The following is a 17760-nucleotide window of genomic DNA, read 5'->3' on the forward strand; positions in this document are numbered from 1 at the left end:
TCTTCAAAGGGGCATTTCCACCCCCCCGTCCTCATCCGCTACAAGGACCGTGGAATGAATAGCATGTTCATATGAAAAGAGAAGAAAGTGTACATGTTTATCCGTGTTCAATTAGCCACCCCGTCATCTGCATTCATAATTACGGCATTAGAACACAGAGAGACAGAGATGGATAGATGGTTCACGATGGTGCCGCATTGAGGGAGCTTCATAAAAAAAAAAGCATAGTTTTTTTAATGATCAACTCTGCAAGATGAATTACTGTTATCATACAAATCCTTCGGTCTCCTGATGGAAAATTGGATGTAGAGTGTTCTTTGAGATACTGTACCTAATTCATATTGAGTGACAAGAACACCTGTGAGAGATTTAGGATTAACCCAATGTAAATACATGGTGCTTAAAACACACATTAGTCCTCATACTTCACTGAGCATAAAAACAAACTTTTCACATGAGGACTTTAACTTGGGCTGCCAGCCAAGTTTCATAATAAGAATCTTTGACACAGAAATGCAGTGAAAGATTTAAATAGGATTAAAAAAGGGGTGTTTTTAATCTCATTTTTTATTAATTAAATACACCATATTGGAGCAAATGTCTCTGAAAATATCACAAATAGATTTCTCTCTCATTCTGGATTTATAGGTTGACAGCTATGAGCTTCATTTTTTGTTTGTTGCGGGATTTCGGGTTGGAGGGAAAGGGAACAGGGTTAGCTGCTGTGTCGTATGTACGGTAGCCACAATGGGACAAAAACATTTACATGCATACATACTGTACATGGTAGTTTTACAAATACACCAAGAGTGTTCATGATTTGATTTCCACAAAAAAGCCACGGATACTTCTTTGAACCCAGACTTCGGGATTTTTATATCATCCGAAATGAAACACATTCCCTTTACAACATCTAAAATATAGAAAGAGAAGATACCATGTTGTGAAGAAAAGGAGAATAGACAAGGTAGGACAAAAATATAAAGGAAAAAGGAAAGTCAGTATTCCCCCACTAAATTTTCAAACAAGTGTTATGAAAGCAGATTCAAAAAATGCTGCAGTGGATCAGCTTCATTTGTCATTTTAATTTCACCCTTCTGTCTCTTTTTACCCCAAAACAACATCCTCCGGCTGGTCTCTCTCTGTGTCAGTCTTTGAGTCCCTCGGGATCAGAGGTCTCGCCTGGATCAGTTCATGGAGTCCTCAGTATTCCGCCTCATGGGTATTTTCCATCCATGATTCAGGAGTTTGGAGTAAAGGGCTGTGAAAGGGGAGACTCTGGCAATTGCAGGTCAAGGTGAAGCTCAAGCCTGAGTTTGGCGCTCTGGTTCGAAGTAGCGGAGCTTTGAGGAAAGGAGTGGGATGGGGTCCGATCCAAAAGGTCTTCTGTGACAATGAGCGAGGGGCTGAAATGAAGGCACACATCCTGCTTTGAGCAACACCTACGTCCTAACACACCTGAAGGACAAAGAGAAAGAAACAGACCTGTTAGCCACACTTAACAGAGGGGGGAAAAATTGAGGAAATTGTAAATATGTCAATGACACATTTCGTCCAAGAAAAACAGCAAAACGTGAGAAGTGCTTTGAAATGTATTCATTCGTACACCTTTTTTTAAAAAAAATACTTAAACTTATTGACTGCATTTAATGAAAAGTCATGTGGTGTAACCATCAAATAAAAACGGATAAATATTTGAATACATTTGTGTCTGTTAATCATAATAATTTATTATATTTTGTCATGTTTTTAAAAGAAATGACACTTTGTACACACCTTCACTTGCCATGTGATAGTTCAAATTATCTGATATTTTAAAAGAATTACTGACCTTGGCACATAGTAATTAAGGTCTACAGGGTATGGTATTTCCTTATTAAAAAATATCCTGGTATTTATTTATTTTTATTTGTTTGCATGTTGGTCTCACCACAAGTATGAATACATGAAATAGATTAGATGTGCTTTTTGTGTGCGAGCATGTGTGTGTGTTTTGTCTTTATTTTTATATATATATATATATATATATATATATATATATATATATATATATATATATATATGTATATAAAACGTACAACTTCAACAAATCTACAACTACAGCATACAACAACTACAACTACCATCATGCAAACTAGTTTTCAAATAGACAAAAAAAAAAAATATCATGTCCTTTTAAAATTTGTCCTTCTTTTGTCAAATGAAGATCGCCAGCTCTGCTAAAGCCCCCTGCTTAACTTATTGATCAGAAAGGCTTTCAAATCCATCTGCTGCCCTATTTCCTGTGCATTTTAACCACATATTGTAAAGTTAGTCGTTAGTCTCTTTTTGTCTCATTTTTAACAATGATGTGCCACAAGTCCCTAGGGTGCTAAGTTCTTGCGCAGCTGAGACAATTATCCCAATATATAAGTGCCAGGGTTCTGCTTTCACAGACAGTCACGACAAACTTTTTCCACCCTAACATTCTCCTTCCTTTTGTTTTTTAAACATTCTAGGGGCGGGGGGCGGGCAATTTGCTTTTCCCATCTTACCTCAAGTTACTAAGGGGTTTCAGGCTACTGTATTAGTAATTGCAAGCCCCCCACGCCACCCCACATCGGAGGGCTAATTAAAGAGACGGAGGCTGTGAAGGTTTGGCTCCCCTGGGTTCAGGCTCAGCATGAGAAATGTAATTTGTCTGTCCTGAACAAAGAGATTAGGGAGAAGCCGGAGAGCTACTTAATAAATGAGCATCAAATGTCCTCAGCCGTGGACACGGACAGCACCAATTATGTCACCATGAAATTGCACATAATAAAAACAATGGCTGCCGGACGAGGCCTCCTAACTGTCTAGGGAAGCGCTCATTTGGTTCTCACTCTGCTGGCTTGTTTCGGTTTCCAGCCCATTTCTTTAGGTTTGGAGAAGCAGGAGAATTGCACAAAGTGGCAAATTTGAGGAGTGAAAACGCACGGCAATATCATAAATTACAGTGTTTCTTCACTGCAGTGAGTAGCTGAGCTAAGTTTCTTAATAATGATTCGAATCTCTCTTTACCAAGCGAAAACACGACTGTTTAAGTATCTCCTGAGGACACGTGGACACTTCTCTATTCCTGAGAAGGGCATCTGGGTGTATTTAAGAACTCTCTCTCCACTATAATTAAAGCAGCGAGGCCAATATTCAGATTGCATTTTAGCATTAATAATTCAGCTGTTTTCACTACAATTGATGTCGGCACATAAATAAACAATGAGGCCTCATATTTACACAGTGGCAGCCGCCGAGCGAGAGCAGGGAAGAGGAAGGAGAAGGAATGGAAGGATGGGGGCTTAAACAGACATTTAAAATTAAGCTTGATAATGCAAAGGCTTTCAATTTGAAACGCAACACGCTCTTGGAGCTAATTTGTAAAAGTGACGATGCCTTAAAAGGCCTCTAACAGAGCACTGCGCTTAATGGAGCTCTTTCCCTGCTCGCTACATCTCTCCTCAGACTATCTTTTTTCCTCTTGAAGGTGAAATAAATGTTCACTAGGAGAGTCGAAAACTGTCCGATCTCTCCCGTACGAGCTCCCACGTCCCCGTTGTCTCCATATCAATACTGATTATGTGTCACTGAGACGTTATTTTCAGTGCTGCCGTGTGATACAATCGGCTGGTGGCTGACTACACAATGAAGTCTTATTGCAGACGGTCCCAAAGGCGAGAAGAGGAATTAGGTAAATAATTTGCCTGCTTGGCGTCTGGTTCTGTTTATTTAAAGCTTGCTGTGCAGCATCGGAGGAGCAAATAGTCAGACAGAACTGTAGAGTTGAAAACATGGACGAAAATGGGACAGAATGCTTAAAGCCAGCAAGCGTTTGTCTTATTTTAAGTCTTGTTTGAAAACCGAACCAGATTAAGAAAGGAGAACGCACCTTTTGTTGGTGCTTTAAGGAGCAAAATGATGTAGGAAAATGTGTGTCAACAGAATTATACATCTTGTGGACCACCACAAATTAATTATACATAATAAGTATTGAATTTAAAGGTGTCAGGGTTAGGGAGGAGGGAATCATTTTCACCTCACCTGTTCTGTAACTAAAAACGCTCGCGTTTGCTGTGATCTCACGACAGCAAGTTAACAATAATTGTGATAAATTAGCCATTATGCTTGTCTTCCAGACCTGAGTATGAGTTAAGGAGCTCAGCATTATATATACTGCCATTTAACATCCTGTTCCTTAAAACTACAATATGCTCAGATATAAGACAGATATAAGATGCAGTGGCTGACCGAATGGTGTGTCTGGATATATACTGAAATAGAGGTGGGCGACCGGACGATTTCATATAGTGATTGATCTTAAAGACGTCCACAATCTACTTTTCAAGAGAATCATAGATATTTATTTTGACGACGCTGAGAACGGCAGCATCAGAGCTCTAGTTCTCCATCTTCATTAGTTTATTGTCTCGGTTCAACAGATTTGTCTAATACGTTCCTGGTTAGAACTGTATTCAAAACATATTGTAACGTTTGGTATATTATTAGTAGTAACACAAAGGCAAACATATTCATGCCATTTTCCCTGTGTGCTGAATATTGCATTGTCTTTATTTGAAGAAATATGATTCCCTGTGCACACAAAATCACTGAGTGTCCAGTTAGATATACTTTTTATTCATATTTTATCAAACTATTTCTTTATTTGTAATTACAACATAATTACCGAATTAAGAAGTTACAATCTAAAATCTGTGTTTAATTTTGAGAATAATTTTTTTTAATTAATTTTCAGATATATATATATATATATATATATATATATATATATATATATATATAGGATATATCTAGATATATATCTTTATATCGCCCTGCTCTTTAAGATATCGGCCATCAGTGATCAAAAAAACTATATATCAGCTGACCACCACTTGTTGACTATTTTGACAACTGATTGTTTAATGCAATACTTTATTTTGTTTTAAGTAGATAAGCAAATAGATAAGTCCATAGGATTTTTATCATCAGGAAATTCTTGATAGTACATCTCAAACTTGGTAAGATCGCGATTGTGATCATGAATCGTGAATCGTGATTGTTAAAAGTTTGTGATATGAAACTTTGGGAAGATCGCCCATGCTTATACTGAACTTATATCAGAGAAATCTGGAAACTTTGATAACAGAAAGACAGTGGCTCTCACTTTCTGGTCAGGCAGTAGAGGGTTAGTCTGCAGTGAACTCAAATGGCCGTTGATGAGTGCTGTGGGTCTGTCGTGTTCGCAGAACAAGCTGCCGTTGATGTAGTGAAACCGGTCACCAGGGACCAGCCGGTTCCGGCAGGTGGAACATGTGAAACACTGCAGGAGACAATAAAAGGGACTCCATTACCAACAAATCCTCAGCATCAGATCTCGGATCAATCTCAGAAAAGGTTAAATCCTTATCTACTTTATATTAATTTCTTCTGGAGATTCTACAATGGCATTTAATACTACCCTAGTACTGACTAAAATTTACATTCAATATTTTTGATTTGGTATCAATCATAGGCTAATATATAGCACACCATAAATCAATCATTGAAGAAAAGCAGACTCTGTGGAGTGGGAAAGAAATTTGTAGTGCAAAGGAGCATTTCATTTTAGAGCACTTAAAGATTAAAGGTTACCTTGAGATGGTACACGTTTCCCTGTGCCCTCATAACCAGTTCACTGGCCGGGATGGACTGACCACACGCGCTGCACGCCCCACTGTTCCCAAATAACCTGTGAAAAGAAACAGAGACATGTTAGCACTGTCAAAACAAGAGATAAAGTGTGAGACTGAATCCGTCATAGACACTTTATAGCATGATAGAAATGACCATCAGTAAAAGTGCCAGAAAATATCATAACTATGAATAACAATAACCATTAACAAAATTATTCATTGAAATAGTATTTAATACAATTGTCTTATGACCAATAATCTCATTCATTGCCACAATCTATTTTCATTCACACAGTGTGACCTGTGCATACAAATTAAATCTAATTGCATTAATAGTAAAGTCAATCACTGTATGGATGGCATTTAAAAAATATCAAATTTCAGTCTTTTCTTTAAACAAACCTATCGAATGGCTTCAGGAGACGTGGAACATGTAACCATTCAAAAGTTTGAGGTTAGTCAGATGTTTTAATATTTTTAAAGGAAGTTCCTCAATGCTACATTTATTTGATAAAAAATACAGTAAAACAGTAATATTGCAAAAACAGTAATAAGTTGGATTGTGAATATTCAACAGACATTACACCAGTCTTTAGTGTTACACTGCCCTTCAGAAATCATTCTATTATGTTAAAAATTATTTTAAAGAGAAATTTTGGCAACACTTAACAATAAGGTTTCAGTTGTTAACATTAGTTAACTATATTAGTTAACATGAACTAAAAATGAGCAATACATTTATTAATATTCAATGGTAATTTCAAAATTTACCAACATATTATCAACTCTTGCTTAATGAAGGTATATTTTTTTATAATTCTCAAACTTTTGAATGGTAGTGTGTATAGCATGTGAGTATGTGGATGATTTTTTTATAAATCTTTAGTATTTTGTCGTTATTGGTGATTGACAGCTACAGTCACTATTCATTTTCACTGTATGGAAGTGAAAACTCTTTTTATCACAGGTGAAAATCATATGGGTCATATTTAGCGTGAGAACCATCAAATTGTTGGTGACGGATATTTGACATGAAACACACTGGAGATGCACATGGTCCTTATTAACACCTAATGAATACTTCTGTGTGGATCAAAGAGGTTTGTTAACCTGTTTGGCCTTGTTTTACTGTAACAATGAAATCCTTGCAAGGACAGGTTAAATCATTTGTTCATCTTGTACACAAGCCTCTTTTTCTCCCTCTCTCAGTCTCTCTCTAAAACATGCAGAACAAATTACATCTTCAATATTCTGATGTAGGAAAAATAAAATCATAGTAATATCAGCAAACCAAATGAAAAAATCCTGCATCCTGTCCTCCAAAAGCCTCTGCCACTGGGACTAAGTATTACCTTTGGTGTTCATTTTTGCAACCTAATAATAACCTAGAACATAAGCAATCAGGGCCTAAGAATATTTGATTGTACATCTAGGCGGAGACACAGCGCTTTTGCCATTAGGACTCAAGCGAGTGCTCAGTCACCGCCGCCTTTCCATTAGAAACCCTCGGCTACCCGGGTTGATATATAATGTGCATGGGTTAACCTTTTCAATCATGGTGTCAACACTTTAGATTTGCTTCTGCTCATCTCTTTCGTCTCTAACCTTCCCTCTCTCTCTCTCTCTCTCTCTCTCTCTCTCTCTCTCTCTCTCTCTCTCTCTCTCTCTCTCTCTCTCTCTCTCTCTCTCTCTCAGTCTCTTGATAATGAAATGCTTGCTCCTGCTTCCTTTCTATCTGCCTTCTGAGTCCACAATTTAGATTACTTCATCTTGCCGAGCAACAAACTGAATGAAATTTCGATTTGAGCAGAAAGTAATTTACTGGGATCTGGACCCATTTGTCATCATATCTCACTGGCTGTTTGCTCTATCACTGCACTTTTCCTATGCAATCAAATAAGACCACAGCATCTGACAAGCTCCAGAGAGAGAGAGAGGGGGGGGGGATATGAGGAAGGAAGCAAGAAAGAAAGAAAGAAAGAAAGAGACTGTTATATGGATAGAGGGAGAGAAATGGGGAAAGGCCAAAAAAGGATAGAGAGGAAAAGGATGAAGGGAACATTGAGAGCGTGTTCCACGTGTACTTAGTCACAGAATCAAGGATGATTTCGTCCCTCAAAATACTTCCAACTCATAACCCGATAATGTGCATTGTGTGGATGCCGATATAGCATCACCGCACGCATGAGAACATATGCATTCCGATGTCGAAACAGCTGTCGTCTGTGACGTTTTGCATACGCATATGTGCCGTTTATTGAGGGCGCTACACGACAAGCAAGTGAAGCTTTAAGAGTTTCCCTTCAGCGGCGGCTGTGGAGTGAGGGGGGGGAGGGGAAAACAAATTTGGCTGTGGCATCGATTGGAGCAGCTCAATCAAAACTCAATTTCAAACGTAATTAGCTGTAGGCTTGTGACAACAGCATGGCTTCAATGGCGTCGATGGGCCAGTCATGCTAGGCAAATGTCGGGGGGGTGGGGCTGGGCTTGGGACAGGGTTCTTTAAACGCTGCGGTTTGATTCACCTGTAAAATGACATCTTCCCCCGGCCTTGAGAAAGCAATCTGCCGAGCCGCGACGTGCGCTTGATTCGACAATCCCAGAGCGCTCGCACCTAAATTTGCTTACAAGTACATATTATTTGGGATCCGGCCTCAGAGTGCGCTCCCCTTTTAATTGCCCTGTTGTCTTTCACAGGGAAAAAAACATGAAGAATCTCCAGGCAATCTTTTTATTTTCTTGCCGCTCTATACACAGCGTAGCAGGTTAATTATTTGAGCAGGGGATGGCTGCTGATAGCATTTGATTTAAAGGCCTGAAGGCTTTAGGTGCTCAATTAAGTTGCTATCAGTCTGCTCCTCACCTCTAATGGTTTCTTTCGCCATTGAACTCTGTTGCTGACGAGGGGAGCGTAGAGGAGCGATATCACGGGTCACCATAATTAAAGCCAAGGGACTCTTTAATTGCAATGACACCACCAGTTTTGGCTTCCTTCTCCTCAAATCAGCCTCTCCTTAGTAGTTTTCTCACTTTCTAGGTATTCAGTCCTTTGATCAATCAGAGGAGGAGGATTATGTCGGCGAAACATTGCGAAATGCTGATTTATTGACTTGCTCCATCTCGGGAAACAGGCAGAATAAATAGGGGCTACAATCTACAACTGTCTTTCATTACGAAAGCAAGACAAGAAATCTGTCTGCACTCCTCCATAGGCGATGTCTAGAGGATTTAATTTGGATACCGACTGTGAGGTAAAATACAACCTAGCAGGGCTGTTCTGGGCCATCTGGCAGAAGCTCGGCCTCTTAAGCGGAACCTTTTGAGTGGAGTGATGCAAGTTGGTACAACAATGATTTCTGCAACACAGTCCATTATAAAAATGCCTCTCAACATTAGCAGCCAAAGCACCTTAAAAGCACCGGGCCATATTGATACTTAAGCAGGGCTTTGCATAATGGCAATGTTACATTAGGGAAAGAGAGAGAGAGAGAGAGAGAAGGTGGGTAGGGTGGAAGGGAAGGGTAGGAGGAGATTTCACGGCAAAGAGCGGGCGGGCGGGCGGGCGGAGGGGGCTGAAAGCAGCCAAATGACACTCGGTTAATTCAGAGTAACAGATCTAGTCCCAAGTGGATTGAAGGCCTTGAATTAATTCTGTTATGACAAATCAAGATAAACGTTTCCCCTAAATTGCATGCGATTTAATTAATTTCTGAGATCCAAGTATTTCCTGGCTTAATAGTTCACATGCTCCCATGCTGTCATAGTGCTTGAGTGGGCAGACTTCAAAGTGATATTAAATAACCAACTATTAGATTTACCTAGCACGTTCTATTGGAAAAGTGCCATTTAATTACCTGGCTCTATTCAATTAAAAGGACAGTGTTTTTCCCCCACAACCTTATGGTCACATGATTGCTCACTCCCAAAATTAATTCTCTCTCTCTCTCTGTTCTCTCCAGCTAACGCAAATATCAGCCATGGCTTAAGGACAACATGATTTCGAATGAGTCCCTCCTGCTTCTCTGGGGCTAAAACAGCTGAAATCTACAACTCATGCCGGTTGCCCTTGTGCTTGGCACTGGTGGCCTCGAGCTGAGTGGTATCAGAAGCCTATCATCCCATGTCATTTCCCCCCATCTGCCATTAGGGAAAATGGGATGCGTTTTCACTCGCGCCATACCAATCAATCGCTAAGCCTTTTTGCATCAGTGGTATTAATATAATTCTGGATATGTAACTTCATTATTTACACAGCAAGGGCAATTTAATAATCCATTACAAAAATAAGGGAGGCCCCTTTAAAATCCCCTAAGGGGACTGGCCTTCGCAATAATCCCTTCTCTCTCTCTCTCTGTCTCTCGCTCTCTCTCTCTCTCTCTCTCTCTCTCTCTCTCTCTCTCTCTCTCTTGCTCTCCAGCTCTCTCAAAAGCCAATTTGGTTAATTAAATGTTTTGTTTGCAATGTGGCTCTCATTCATTTCGGACACGTCATTGGAAGCGGATAGGAGCCAGGCACTAGATCTCATTAGATAAAACCCATCAGGACTAAAGGAAAATGGAGGGGGACTCTAATTAAAGCTTTTAATTGTGTGGACTCACTGTCAGATGTTATTTTCCCCCTCTTATCTCTCCTCAGATCACAGGCTCGCGCGAGCTGCGTTTTAGCTCCGTTCTCCCGCCCGACGCGCTCTTATTACGAGGAGAAAGGTGTAGCTACTTTTCCCTCCCAGCTTGTTTTAATTAGGCTCACAGGCCCGGTTCTAGCGGCGAGTCTTGTAGACTTGATCCCTTCAGATCAGGTGGAGTGGAAAGAGTGAAGGCACTCTTCACATTTGGACTGGTCGTCTCAGGTTTGCTCTGGTTGACACCTGTTGTTCCAGCCTGCCGGCAGCAGTGTCAATGCGAGGCTTCGCTGAATTATCCAGGGCGAAGCGCATGCCAAGGTAAATACTCACTAATGACTGTAGTTCTGCCAAAAAACACTCTTTCTGGCGGGAAGAGCGGAATATATCATGCATACTTCATTTTAAGAATTAACTTTTAAATTGGCCTTCCTGTTTTAATAAGAAAAATATAGGCATTCCATTATCAAAGTCACTCACACTGTGTTTTTCCATTTTTCAAAACTAAAGAAATAATCTAAGACGGCTACAAACTTCTCAATGCGAGAAGTTCTGGAGGGCTCTTAGGGTTTTCACTTTGCCCTTGCATAGGTCACGGTGTTGAAGGATCAGCCTGTCAAATCAGGCCATCCACATCGGCTGAGTGAGACTGCCGGGCCGTCACCCAGCCACCGCTCTGGGTGTCAGACTTACTTGCATAAATATTTAAAAAGGGCCTTTTTGCTAATTAAATGGTCTCTTTGTGATAAACAAAACACGGCAGAGAGGATGTGAAAACTCTTTTAAATTCCCACAGAGTCGAAGGTCAGCTCTGCCTTACCAATCGAGTTTTCTAGCATCTCGTAAAGCAAACACACACACGGCCCTAGTAGCGCAGCTCCTTTTGCTTAAGGGTGAAATATGGCGAGAGCCACAGACTTGCAGATGTTCTGGAGAAAGAATCTCTGTCGTCTTCTGCTCTGTCAACATGTCAGTGGCTTGACCTCTTTTTTAAGAGTGTCCCGTTGAGGGTTTAACCAGCGCGTTTTAACGAGGGCCGCTGACGGCACAATCTGAGACACATGTTCTCAATGGAAAATACGCTCTGCTCCGTGAGAAGCTTGATGGCTCGTAACTTTTTCCTTAATATCTTTTTTTTCTTGACAACCATCACTTCATCTAATCATTACATGCCTAATGTCATTTCATGTGGTCGCTGGACTGTCATAATGTCCAGATGTATGAACTATCTGAAGTTTGGCTTCAAAGACCATCAAAAAGCACAGATCAGAACACATAACCGAAGAGCCCATTTAAACATGATTTCACAAGCGCATCAGAAATCCGAAGAAACTTGAGAGAAACCCTTTTATGAACACAAAAGCTGACACGTTCCTCAAACACATGAATGCGGTTGTGATTGTGACTTGCGCCGATTGAAATCAATAATAAATGTGTCTAACCTGATGTAGTCGTTTCTACATAGGATCATGCCACTCTTGGTGTAGCAGGATGTGCCGATCTCTCCGAGCTGTGCTTGGCAGCAGGAGCATTTCAGACAGCGGCTGTGCCAATAACTGTCCATGGCATACAGGAGAAAGCGATCGGCAATCTTTCCCCCACAACCCGCACAGCGCTTCCACGACAGAGATCCCGCTCCAACAGGTGGGGGCTGGGCACTTCCTCCAGGGTTCACCATTGTGTCTGCAGAAACATAAAGAGACAGAAGGGAGACATGGTTAGATTTGAGCAGTCAGTCCAGAGTTAAGAAGTTTTGAAAATCTTTGTGGCTATAGGATATCAAGAAAAGAAAAGAAAAAAACGACATGTATTTAAAATAATTTGCTAGTTTTGTAATTATTTGCTCAAAGCTTTTCTGCACAAATGTCTATCCCACAAAAAAATAAGTCAAACTTTTTAACTATAAACCATATACAAAAAACTGTGACCCTAAAAGTATTCAAATACCATCTGCATTACTTAAATCCATATATCTTGCAAAGTCAGTCACGACTGTCAGTTTCTGAGAGAAGTTTTGTCATCGCAAGATCTAAAACACCTGGAGCCTGAACAGTGACCCAAAACACTGAATGTTTTCAGAGGCACGCTTCCTAAAAGCTCTTTTGAAATAATTGAAATGCATATAATGCCTGCAAGCAAGTCTGAGAATTGTTTTAAGTGGCAGGCTGTCCTTGATCTTTATCTAAGTGCTGAAGTCAGCTCCTTTGGTCCATTTGTGATAAATGTCTGTTCGCTGATAACATTAAAGTCGCTGGAACAATTAAAGAGCCGCTGGCTTTTGTTAGGTTGTCCACATTGCTTTTAAACTACATTTACCTGGACCTTCATGTGTATGTGTGTGTGTGGGGGGAGAGAGAGAGAGAGAGAGAGAGAGAGAGAGAGAGAGAGAGAGAGACCCAAGTGCTACTGTGGCCAGAACTGGAGCAGTTAATTGGGGAACCCTTGAAGTTGTATGATCCATTCAGAGGTCGACATATTCCACTCGCTTTCACTTAGGTTATCAGATGACGGATTTCCAGCCAACATCATGAAGAACATTCAGCAGGGTTCGCTTTGGGGACTGGTCACTGCCGCGTGAAATTACCCCCGGTATGTTGGATCATTCGGCATATGCAAGAATCAGTTAATGCCGGCCTACAGAAGTATCTGCCTCTGACAGAAATCACATTAACCACGCACCCTCATTTATGATTGCAGTTCTGTACTTTGGTCTGTTGATCCATCAGTACCGCATGCATGCACTTCTGCTCCATCCTTCCACTAATACATCTGCAATTTTAATCTTTCCCAGGTTCCATAAGGAGGACCGCTGGACCGAAGTGGGAAAGATTAAAATTTAAGATATATTCGTGGAAGGCTGTAAGCCAAATCTTTGTTGAAAGGTAATTAGAGGAGAAGAGAGAGGCGGGGGGTAGAAAACATTGCACTGAGAGAGGGAGAGAGGCATTCAGTAACCCCATTAGTGGAGGCTCTTAGGGACAAGCAATACCTTAGTGCTGATTAAATCTAAAGGGAGATGAATCAGAGACCGAAAGTGACTCCCTCAGATAAATAAGATCGGACCATCGTCAAGTTTCATTCCCAGTAAGAGGGAAGAGGGGAGATTTGAAGAGAGGGAGGCAGGGAGGGGGTGGCTTTTAAGTCAAATGGGCAAACTCGAGTAATTACACGGACAGGCAATTTAAGCGAGGGGATGTGCAGAAATATAAAACAGATCAGCAGCCCATAGCCAACGGTAATACAGATCGCAGTCCTGGAGCCTGTACATCTGCCTCTATTACAATGCACCAGGCACAGCAAAAGATGCAGAATATGCACTTATGATTTGGATTGTTGACCATCTGTACTTCGGATGTAATAATATGACGTTATAAACTCGAAATGCATAAAAACTCCATCGAGCTTATCTAAATAGCCTATCTGGTGTTCATATGAGTAAACACACCATGTCCACCACACCACTACATTACAAGTACGTTATTTGTGTTACGCGCGTGACATGCAATACAAATTGCACATAATAATAATACATAAAAAAATAAAAAGTTTTAAATAAAAACAGACACCCTTTATGTTTAAAAGTGTAGAGGTTTTAATACTAAATCTGCAACATTGTGACGCTTCATAACAAATGCGTCTCCCTCTCGCGACGCTATGAAATTACTATCATAAAACAAAACGTGAACTGTTGTAGAAAAATGTACTAACCTCTTTGAAATGTAATGGTTGAATGGTTGGTGAGAAATGTTCAGCAGTCTGTTTTCTCTGTAGACAATAAAAATAACGCGCACAGTCCAAAAAAACTCACACACGGAGCGCGTGCATGAATACTTCTCACTGCTGTGAAAGAGTCAAGGAAATGGAGTTTTCAGATTGTATTTCCACTGTTGCCGTCACCTTTTTCAAATCGTCTGGTTATCGCTGGAAAGATCAGCGGCGGTTTTGTTAAACGAGCGTTCGCGAATGTCTTCCGTAATTTCCATAGATGAAGCAAGCGCCTCTGTTCGCAAGTGTCCTCTCGCGCTGATGTCTCGCCGTTGCTTGTCGCTTGTGCTCTACATGTGTCAGTGACAGAAAAAAGCCTAGAGTAAACCTCATCTCACAGGATGACGTCAATCAGGCTGCAGCCAATCACGAAAAACTCCATTCAAGCGGAATGACAAATCTAGCCAATCAGGAGAAGTCGAGATTGACTTAGACACACACTGTTCAAAGGAGGAAAGATTGCGGTCGAGTGGGCTCTGTCTGCTTTTTTGGGTTGGATAGGGCAGTGGTTCTCAAGCTGGAGGGTCGGGAGCGGGACCCACTAGGGGGCTTCAGTAAACTTTTAAGGGACCAAAATGCTGTACAATTATTAAAAAGAAATATTTAAATGTGAACAATTTCACAGTGAAAACGCAAAATCTGCCAGAAACGTATGTGCGTCATATTTCTTACTTTGAAGATGAGTCATGAACTTGTCATAAGCTATCACTTTAATACAACCATGGCAGAAAAAAAGAAAAAAGAAAAAAAAGAGTAGAAATCTTAAATTATCACTTTTTAGGCCTAAATAAAATGTTTATAGCCTATTGGAAAACACTTTTCACTTTATGTACGATGTACATTTTTCACTTTATGTATGATTTATCAGTTATAGGCTATTTACACATAGTTTTTAAGTTTTGACATGATGATATTTTTATTTGTTTGTAGCCTACTTAGGCTAGTTCTGTATAAATTTGTTGTCTCGTAGCCTATTTAAAAAGAAAATCTTGAGATAAATCTTGAGATTAAACACGAATAAGTATTTGCAATGTACTGACAAACCATGTTTATATAGTTTATATATAATTTTATTTATAAAATTATACCCAAGCATTATTCAGTATTCCATTAATATTTCCTGCAATGGCAGAGTATGGTCCTTCTCAAATAATAAGAGGTTTTGTTGTCATTTCCCATATGAAAGAAACTTTTCAATATTTCTATTTTCTATGTTAGGTTGACTAGGGTATTCAAACTGTACAAAAGTCTATTTGGTTGCATGGACAAGGTGAAAATTCAGTATCAACACCCAAGGTCTTGCTTATGTTCCTTATTACAGTGGCGCCATCCACTGGTGCAAAGAAGAACTACAATAATAGATTTTGTTAATAAAAGATTTCCCCGTTTGCTATAAAGGCTTGATGCGCATAACCTGCATAAAATCTGAAAATAATCTACTAAATCATTAAATTAATTAACTGATGAGCCTCATATGTCACAACATCATAAAACCCATAAGAGATTTAGAAACGCCAACATCCACGATACTCTTCAGAAGCCAGAAATGGCGGTTTGTATCCGTAGGCTCTTTACCCAGAGATTAATTATTTGCTATGGCAATTGCTCATGTAGGGTTGTCTATTGCACACATTCCTGCAAAGAAGTGATTAAATATTTGTCATTTCACAATTTTCTGCAAAAAGACCTATTCATCTTTAATATTTACTTGCAAGAGTAGGCTGCAGAGTATAAAAATAATGCCGTCTTATGCTTTATTGTGTTCTTTCATTAAGACATAAACAGGTTCAATTAATGAAAAATGACCGCTCTGCAGTGTCCCCCCTTTTATAACTTTGATAACTTTATAATAGTTTCCAATTGATTTTCAGTTGTCTCCGAGATCTGTCTTCATTCAGTGTCCCAGCCTGGAGAAGCAAGGAGTGAAACGTTTAGATGTTCCACAAAGTTTCACTGGGCAGCTAATCTTTACGAGGCAAAACTGTGTAATTATGAGTTGCCTCTGGATTCATTAGTAAGATGTACATTGTGTAAAGAGTCTCCTATACCAGATACTAATGGTTTAATTGTCGTTGGTCTTGCCTGATTGCAGTGAGCAGTTTGATTTCCCTGCAGGAAAGGCAACTCTATTTCTCACAGGATTGGGCTCAATTCTCTCCAACAAGAACAATGAGCCAAAGATGGCAAAGAATGTATTTTCCACGAAGGAATAATTAATTTATCTCAACTATTAAAACTAGTGGGAAATTATGGGATGACTCTGAATGGGGGCCTCAGAGGAAAAGCTTTGTTTGTTCTTGGGCTGTTTTAATGAGCTTTTCACAAATGGCCAAGAAAAAATACTTCTTTCTCTTCTCCTTTTGCAATATGATAGTCACACACAATAATGGGGAAGGGGTGCTTAGGGGATCCCATGGAAAAAGAGCAACATCAAGCCCCTGTTTCTGATCTCCTGATGTCCTAGCGTATCCTCAGCACCTATGTTGTGATTACAAACATCGCAAATGGAAAAGAAACGCACAGGCATAGAGCGACGGCGCTATTTACAAGAGAGCGAGAGAGCTGGTAAAAAGTATCGATACCCCCACAGAGGGAGAGAAAGAGCTCATAATGAAGTTTGTGTCCTCTGGGGGAAACCAATTGAAGCCGGTAAGAGATATAGAGTATTCACCGTGATGCTTCATTTCAAATAAGAAAATTTCCCCTTATGATATTGCATTATTATGCTGTTAAACTGAGTGGCTCTCCATCACGCAGCATCGGGAAAAGTCTGAAAAGGCCTTTAAGATATTTTAGATCCATAAAAACACAACATGATGTGATTCAGGTAGGATAGAGGAACTGGAACAGGACAAAATCACTGTGTTAGCCCCATTCTAAGACAACATTCTCACACGCATGGCTCACAATAGCTGTGTCCGTGTCAAGGCCTCGCATTAATACAGAGATAATGGATTATTGATTTGTAAATACAAATGTCTTTTAAAAAATGTTGCAGGGTAGTGGTTGTTGAAAATGGATACTTTTCAGGGAATTTAGTATTGTAGCGTAGCATTCCCAATCAGCAAACTGCCCTTCGTTGAGGGCTGATCTATGGCTAAATGAAATGAAAAGTCAGTTGACTATATGGCTTTTCAAATGTGGATTTGAGGTGCCTGAGGTCTCTGGTCTCATATCATCTATGTGAGGATATGTTGCTAACCCTTCTCCATTTTCCATTACGAGTGTACTTTACCCAGGTGAGTGGAACAAGCCTACAGCACCTAGATGGGTGGCATGACACAGAGTAATATCGAATAGCATATTTCAAGATGGATTGTTTGTTCTACGCACTCATAAAGATGGAGAAAAAATCTCAAAGTCATTTCTTTAATATGCTGTTATCGACTGCTTTGATCAATCTTGTGTCAGCAGCGAGCAAGTAAGTGAGCTTAATTAAATACAAATCGATAATTCCTTAACAAATAGCGCATGGGCTCGAGAAACAGACCCAGCTGAATTAATTGGGGAGCATTTGTGTAGCTAAACGTTTGGGAAACTTCATCAAGAATTCAGCTCTCCATCTTTGGTGAACATTTATACATTATGCATGTCATTTAAATGCAATTAGAGGTCCTAATATGTTAATCTCTTTCATTTATTTGGCGAAGCTTTTTTGTAATTACATTGTTGTAAACAATGATAAAACTG

General features: G+C 39.9%; 1 protein-coding gene across 2 annotated transcripts; it reads right to left on the reverse strand.

The window, feature by feature from the left end:
* Positions 1-443: 443 nt before the first annotated feature.
* Positions 444-14380, reverse strand: lmo4b (LIM domain only 4b). 2 transcript variants are annotated; one of them, XM_067459562.1, is made up of 5 exons: positions 14014-14380; positions 11748-11988; positions 5644-5740; positions 5177-5332; positions 444-1458 (listed from the first exon to the last, which is right to left on the reverse strand). In XM_067459562.1, exons 2-5 carry the CDS (start codon positions 11981-11983, stop codon positions 1450-1452), a joined length of 498 nt encoding a protein of 165 aa, XP_067315663.1. In that variant the 5' UTR covers positions 11984-11988; positions 14014-14380; the 3' UTR covers positions 444-1449. The 2 variants fall into 2 exon arrangements, with proteins under 2 accessions (XP_067315663.1, XP_067315662.1); XM_067459561.1 differs by lacking the exon at positions 14014-14380 and adding an exon at positions 12253-12573.
* Positions 14381-17760: the final 3380 nt, after the last annotated feature.

Source organism: Pseudorasbora parva, chromosome 12 (genome assembly GCF_024679245.1).
Source record: "Pseudorasbora parva isolate DD20220531a chromosome 12, ASM2467924v1, whole genome shotgun sequence".
NCBI classification, from domain to species: domain Eukaryota; kingdom Metazoa; phylum Chordata; class Actinopteri; order Cypriniformes; family Gobionidae; genus Pseudorasbora; species Pseudorasbora parva.